At 33.0% G+C, this 8,049-nt stretch overlaps 1 protein-coding gene and 1 long non-coding RNA gene across 2 annotated transcripts; both read right to left on the bottom strand.

Annotated features, from left to right (window-relative positions):
• Positions 851-2,473, bottom strand: LOC107610726 (probable Ufm1-specific protease). Its single transcript, XM_021108177.1, has 5 exons — positions 2,461-2,473; positions 2,302-2,424; positions 1,944-2,020; positions 1,596-1,684; positions 851-1,302 (listed from the first exon to the last, which is right to left on the bottom strand). The coding sequence occupies exons 1-5, from the start codon at positions 2,471-2,473 to the stop codon at positions 1,146-1,148; spliced, it is 459 nt and encodes a 152-aa protein (XP_020963836.1). The 3' UTR covers positions 851-1,145.
• On the bottom strand, positions 2,567-3,782 carry LOC110262411. The gene is made up of 3 exons (XR_002352167.1): positions 3,678-3,782; positions 3,399-3,574; positions 2,567-2,718 (listed from the first exon to the last, which is right to left on the bottom strand). It is a non-coding gene; the product is annotated as an uncharacterized LOC110262411 (long non-coding RNA).

Below are 8,049 nucleotides of genomic sequence, written 5' to 3'. Positions count from 1 at the left end.
AGACAAGATAAATTTTCACAGTAGCTCTTTTTTATTAGTCAACTTAATTCTTAACAAAAGCACTAATATATTAAACTACAAAACTTTAAAAGAATCATTATTACAAAAATTAACTATTATAGTTGAAGGATCAAATTCCTCTAAAATAAAAAGGTTAATAAGATGATGAAATAATACTCTAATTATCTTGGAATACCCTTTGCTCGCATCATTTACTTGTCCAAGTAACTCAAATAGATAACAGAGGTAAATCCTATATAATAGACTACAGTCACAGAATGCCAGTTACAAACACCAACCCAAAAGTGAGTCAACTAATTAACTGAACTATCAAATTCCAACCATGAAAAACTACCATTCCATTGCAAGAAAATTGGTACAAACTAGGAACTGTTACCTTCTATAAAAATGATCCTATCAAACCATGTTGGGCCTCTGTGGTAGAAGGAGATTATAAAACTTATCATGCAAGAAGATATTCTTTTCCTTGCTATCAACAGCTTTCTTCTACCCACACCAGCCACCATTAACGATCTTTTTCAGATCATCTGTGCCTGTATAGTATGGATCGAGTATTAAAAACGCGCAATCTCCACTTGCTTCATTGTAATCCACTCCCAAGAGTGTAGATGCAAGTACACCACTACCTGTATTTAGATGCTAGAGGATTAAGAGTAACTCATTCTGAAAATATCAGAGAGCAAAAGACAAATCATTGAAGCAAATATACAACTGAAAAAATATATACTTTGGAATTTAAGCCAATCATTTTGAGAAATATTGTAGATGAATGACAGATGGAAAGTATAAAAGTATATTATTGATTAACCAACCATAATAGGTGTTCCTTGGGTCTCAAAATGCAATGCTAGCTCTCGACATTTTTCTGGAAGCTCAACTCCGGATCTAACGTTGATCACTTTGCATGTGACCTGTTTCAGAAAGAAAACAACCTAGTCAAGTCAAATAATTTATCTAGAACCCAAATAAGTGATTTAGAAAGAGGAAACAAAAAAAAGGTTTGCACTCTGTTCAGATCAAATCAAGTATCTAGATAGCCTTCTTTGCCTAGGGCTCAGCATATGTTGTCCAGTTGGAATAGAAAAATCAAAGGTTAACGTTTAATCAATTAGCGTTTAATTAACCTAAAGGTTAATGTTACCAAATACTGTAATAAGGAGAATACTTGCGCCAAGAAGTTTGTCCAAAACAAAGGTCAACTCCATGGCACCAATCCAATCCCGTGTCCCAACAAAAGAAGAATCTTTATCACCAATCACCACAAGTGACTGCTGTATTTCTCTGAGAAAGGTTGCATCTTTGTCAGTCTGAATCATTCGCACAAGTATGACATGCCAAAATTTTTATGTGATATGAATGAATTTTGGCTGGAATAGTGGATTTATAAAATCTCTTCAATGATATATATTTACTACTACATCAAACCGAAAAAAATAAAGTGCAGTATAATTTTAAACCTGAAGAGAAAATACGGAAATAAGCTAAGATTAAATTACTTCTAAGAAATATTAAAATGAAATGACATATCCCCTAGTAACAAAATCCATCCTTAAGATGAGGCAAACTGAAAATACCTATGAGAAGGAACCTCTATAGATGAGTAGTTTTGGAGTCTGAACCATGAAATGATAGTTTGGAGAGAGCGATAAGCACAACCCCATCCCTATAAAATCAAAGTAAGTGATTTAATTTGTGATACTACAAAGAAATAGAGTTAAGAGCCATTTTGCTTTAATTATATTCATTTTCAAGTAGTGATTTACAACTGCATAAAACCAGATTATCTTTGTCTGATAATTTAAAACCAGTTACTCAGTAATTACAAATGGAGTGTATTTGGTTATGTCATTGCAATAAAGGTCAACATGAAAAAGAAGACATGTAATTTCAAAACTATTGGGAAGCAGAAAGATGGAAATTACCGAATCATTAAAACCATCCTGAAGATAATGAAAGTATTCATAGGAACCTTGAACAAGAGAAACACTTCCCCCAAAAACTGCAAAAACCATAACATTTTTAGATGAGTCAGAGAAAAATTACACTGAGATACAGAGCAAAACAACACTTAACCCCACTGTTTGAAATCCCAACTGTACATCCCTGAGTAAAGTTAAACCTAATATTACGAAAAGAATATTAAGTAAATGACGGCATAAAACAGAGGAAAGTATAGGAGTTATTACTAAAAAATAAACAATGAAAATGCAGATGAAATCATAATTCTCAGTACTTATAAAGAATTACAAAATAAATAAATAAATTAGATCTACTTATTACCCTTTTGTTGAGAGCCAAGACCACCAATTTTCAATTTTGAAAAATCCAAGGCGTTAGCGATTTTCAGAAGGGGTCGATCAAAAGGTAATCCAACCCTTGTGTGTAAGGATCTCCTAATTTCAACTGCAGAGAGCAAAATATTTCATATAACAGAGATGCATGATAAGATCATAATGATAAACAGAAAAAGTCTGGAGATAGAATACATAAATTCTTCTATGAAACTTAACAATAGCAGACAAAATAGCCTTGTGATAGTATTTTCTAAAAGAGACAGGTAAATGTTAAAAGAATTATCCTATCCATGTCAGATTACAGAAGCATACCTTGCTTCATTTCTGTCTCCCCGAAACTCAGTTCATAGAAAACAGTAATTGGATGCAGAACATGAGGAAGAGTGAAGTGATAAGGTTTTATCTGACAATTCAAAAAACTTGTTAGTCAATAAAAAAGAAAAGTATGTATTAAATACACGTGAAAATAAAATTTTGAAGTATAAAAATTAGCAAAATAGATAACTATAAAAAGAAAACCAGAAATTATGTTGACGTATTATCCACAAAAGTAAAATCAATATCAATATTCTTTCATAAATTGCATCTGATATATCCCAGTAGCACAGACAAGCATTTGCAGAAGAAAGATCTGTTTTTTTAATCATATCTTGATCTACTATAACATAATATCTGTTGGAAAATTTTAGACACATTGGTATCTGTTAGCACTTATACATATATATCCAAATATGCAATTACTAATGCTGTCATCACTCATACAAACAACAACAATAACAAAACCTTATCCCACTGGGTAGAAAATCATCACTCATAAATAAATGAGAATCCAGTAACCCATTAATCATTGTCATGACCTTATTTAGAGATCATAAACCATTTCAAAACAATAAAACCAATTTCTAATGAAATCTTATGAAAAGTCAGACAAGCACAATTACACATAATCCTGGTGCAACATATAGGACAAAAAAATGAATATGTACCTCTACATCCATTAACCATAGGAATATGTTCTTGCGAAATGTTTAGACTCAAGGTGGAATGAAAAATCAAGCTGCCTATATGAATGCATTGCCTTACCTGAGGGTGTTGTCCTAAAAGGTTAGGCAACATTGAATTCTGCAATGCATTTAACTGATCAGCTAAACGAGGGATGATTAATCTTGAAACTGCATGCCTCAAGGGGAGCTTCTTAGAAGCATAGCAGAGTACATCTAGTTTAATATCCATAACAAGGAGCCTGGCTTCATCCTGGGCTGAAGGTAATAATTCAACTTCAGTTAAAAAAATACCCAAAAAAAATCATGCTAACATATAGGATATAGGACATCAATTTGACCCTAACTCTTGATTCCTGACCTGGAATGTACTCTGCAACAGGCACAGCAGACGCTGATGATGGCCCTAAGCTGTTAAAGAGAACACTAACTTAGATGGTATCTGTATTCTAAGAAGAAGAAAATATCACAAAATGGATGATTGAAGTCATTTCACAATTCACAATGCGCATGATTCATGGTAGCAGGCCAAAAAAAATAATAATAAATAACCACTAAAAATAAATCATAAATACTATCATATAACATCAGCAACAATTAAACAATTAAAACGAAGAATATCATAATCAACAATTTTACTTGGAGCTAAAGTTTTCATTGTATCTCATAAGTCCTGTGCTCTATAACTTCCATCATCAAATTATTATCAATTAACGCTACTAGCTCACAAACTCCAATTTCCAATCCCTAGATTGCTTCATTACATGGCAATGCAAAAAATATGAATTGATTGAAGTTAATTTCAAAATACAACCCCAGCAGAACATGCAAAGCAAAATTAACACCAATCCAAACGAACACTTAGAGATTAGAAGAAACAAAAATTGAATAAAACTAACCACTCGTATTCTTGAGAGGATAATATACTGGCAACTTGATCGGAAGCTCACAACGAATCAAGCAACCATTCTCCCACACATTTCTCCTAATGTTCTTCTTCAACAACTGAATCAACCTCTTCGAGGCTATTCGATTTTCCACTCTCCGACACGAAAAATTTCAGCTCGCCGGAACCGGCGGCGACTGCTCCGATCACCGGTCGATTATCCCCTTCCTCTTCACCGTATAGAAGCTTCCTCAGTCTACGAGCAGCATGAACTGTCGCTTGAGCGTCGGCGCCGGCTCCGTAAGCAAGCTCTCCAATTACTTCAAAGCCTTTAGGAATCAATGTCCGAAACTCCTTTGTTTACAAATTGCAAAACGCGAGACAGAGAAAACAAATTATAGATTTAAGATTCAATCTAAAACAAAAGAAAACAAATTAAAGTTGCTCAACACAAACAGAATCATTGAAAAAAGTAGTGAATAAGAAAACTTGAGTTTATGCTACAGAATAATTGAAGTGAATCTGCGAAATTAGGGATTAAAGAAACTAGATACTAGGTTCTTCTGTGCTTTTTAAGTTGCTTCAGGATCCAAATTAGATTAATGATTAGTACCAAATTAATCTTTGAAGACCTATTCTGTAGTAATGCTGAAACAAATTTTTTATCCAAAAAATTGATGAAAAATCAATGAAGAGCAAAAGAGAGAGAGAGTAAGTGAGTAACTAATTTTGATTGAGCAGCAACAACAACGGTGCAGAGAGACGAAGCGACGGCAGCAGCGGTGCGACGGCAGCAGCGATGTGACGGAAGCAGTGGAGCGGCGGCGATGGAGAAGGAGGGTTGAAGTATGCGAGGTGAATTCAGGGGTAAAATAAGGGTTGATGAAAATTGAAATGGTGAATTTGGGGAAATGAAGGAAATGCGGGGAGTGAGTGGGGGAAAATTTATTTTATTGATAAAAATCGACAGCATACCCGTCGATTTTAATTTGAAAAAAACGACGTCCTAGGCGTCGATTTTAAACATTAAATATGTACCATCCATTTAATTTTAAAAAGTGATCAAGACCATTTAAATTTATCGACGACAAAATGTGTGGATATTTTAAATAATAAAATAGACGATACGTTTGTCGATTTTAAAATAAAAATATTTTCGTTAATGGATTACAAAAAAATCGACGACTTTGCTGTCAATTTTAATATTTTATTTTTAATTATATTTTTTAATAATATCGACAGCAAGCCGTCGAAAAATATCGACGGGAGAGATAACCGACGATTTTTAGCGTCGAAAAATACACTTTTTTTTTCTTGTAATGCATTCACAAGAATACTCTCAAAAGACAAAAACTATAAAATATCTCTCAAAAATTATTAAATTTAACAAAAATATCAACTGTTAATTAATTACTTTCGTTTTATTAATAGAAAATGCATAACCAATTAACGGATTTCATGATTTGGTAAACTTTTGATAATTTATAAAGTTTAATTTTGATGCACTGACAGTATAAAATATTTTACATCGTTGTATAATTATATCTATTTTTTTGGATATCTATTCACACACTCAATATAAAACATAGTTATTTTTATTGATGTGACATAATGTAATTAGATACACGTATAAAATTATTTTACACTGATATCAAAATTAAATTCAATTTAATAATAAGGTGGAATTATTATTTATTTTAACAACTAGATAATCAAAATTCCCCATTCAATTAAAAACTCTAATTTCAAAAATTCCCAAATTAATTGAATGAAAATCGTAATAGATTTAAGAATGCAGCATAAGTTTGAAAAAGAGACTGAACACATGCAACAAGGATCCCAGAATTCCATCTTTACTTATTTATTATTATTATTATTTTGGTCATGGAGAATTCCATCTTTAATTGAAACTTCATCAACTTTTGCTTCCTATTCATCGTTCTCGTGGCTTTATCCCTAACCTTCTCCTTTCCCTCTTCAGTTCCTTAGACTCGTCGGAAACCTAACCCTCTTCTGTTCCTTAAAATTTATTTTCCTTTGTGGCTTTTAATTTTTTTTTTTTTCGTTTTTGGATTCTCCTTTGTGGCTTTTAATTACAATTGAATTATGACAAAAGAAATTTTAATTTTTGAAAAGTTTGTTTTTGGTCTTGAAAAGTTGAATGTAACATTAGGCCCAATTAAACCGCTTTCGGTCTAACGGCCTAACTAAGAGTAGAATATGGTGATCTTCATATATCCATTAATAACACGTCCAAAAAAAAAAAATATATCCATTAATAAGAAAATGTCAAACTTAAAAACAAAAGTCAAAAGACTTCCATAGAGATATAAAAGAAACAAAAAAAAAAAAAAAAAAATCCCATAAACAAAAGAATTCATCGTAATGGAAAAAAAATGCAATGTAAGAAGATAATATTCATCATTATAAAGGAAAACTCCTAAATTTGACAAGAACCAAGGTCTTTCCAACATTTTTACTCATTCAAATGCTTTTAGTAAAAATCTTTTTAATTTATAAGCTTATTTTCTCAAATTCTCCGTCCGATAATAATACTAGTAATTTAAATTTACTGTTACAAATAATTCCAGAGTTAAGCCCCACTTTGGTCTCTGAGATTGGCGAGTTGCACTGATTTAGTCATCGAGATCCCAATTGTACTAAATTAGTCCCCCAGATTCGAAAAAGTGCACCACATTAGTCCTTCTCCCAATTTCAGTCACCGGAGCACTAACGCCGTCAGTGACGTGGCCATTTCTTGCCACGCTGGACCCAATGAAACGACGTCGTTTCTAATTTGGCGCTAAACATCCCTTTGAACGACGTCGTTTGTATGTAATGGGAAATAAAACGTTAGGCACCCCTTTTTGTTTCTACTCTTCATCTTCTCCTTCTCCATGAGTGACGCAGAGAAAAAAAAAGCTTCTCTTCCATGAGTGACCCAAAATAGCAATTGGTGGCTGCAAAAGGATTTGTCGAGACCATTGGAACATAACGTTCGCTGTGCAACTATCGAAAGAGTTCGTTTGCCACTACAGGGATCTTCTGTGTCGTCACTAAGGTTAGTGAGGATCAAAAAAAAAATTTTTCAAATTTAATGGAATGCTGTGATGGTTGTTGATCATGATTAAGTGTTTTATATATTATCAGTTCACAAGTTTTAAATCTGATTTTGTATTAGGGTTTTGTTTTGATGTTTTGTGGAACTGTGTTTGGGGGTTTCTTTTTATGCTCTGTTCCAATGGTGGAAGCATCAGCACCTTCGCATGAGTGATCATGTGTTTTTAATATTGAATTTTGTGTAAGTTTTGTTCCTTTTTCAACTTGTTGCTGATTTGAGTATGATTCGATTCATATAGATTTTTCTGCATATATTCTGATTGCCACGTAAGCATATATATGTGACGGACAATTCACTAGAACTGATGTGTACCTTGCAATTTTCTTTGATATTGTGGGGTTTTGGAAAAAGAATTTCTGGGCAAGTTTTTGAGATTTAAGATGCAGCAGTTTAGAATTTTGTATTTCTCTTAAGCTTTACGGGAAAAGTGATTGATGTGGAGGTTTTGGTCTAATAAGATCTTGATGTGCAGGTTCTGGTGTTAGTACCGACATTTGGACCAGTTACGCAGCAAGGATTATGATTATGTCTGTACTTCCGTTTTTGATTGTTCAATTACCACAACTTCTCCATTCATCATCAGGAAGGCACTTGGCTGTTTTGATTGCTCTTATTGTCTCTTTGTTGTTACTAGCTTCTTATTGCTTTTAGACAAACAAACCATACCACCTTTTTCCACTGGCATTGTAATTAGGACACCCAAAGAATGGCTTGTTAGGGTTAGCC

Source organism: Arachis ipaensis, chromosome B08 (assembly GCF_000816755.2).
Source record: "Arachis ipaensis cultivar K30076 chromosome B08, Araip1.1, whole genome shotgun sequence".
Lineage (NCBI taxonomy): Eukaryota > Viridiplantae > Streptophyta > Magnoliopsida > Fabales > Fabaceae > Arachis > Arachis ipaensis.
This window is presented reverse-complemented; position numbering and strand designations above follow the sequence as displayed.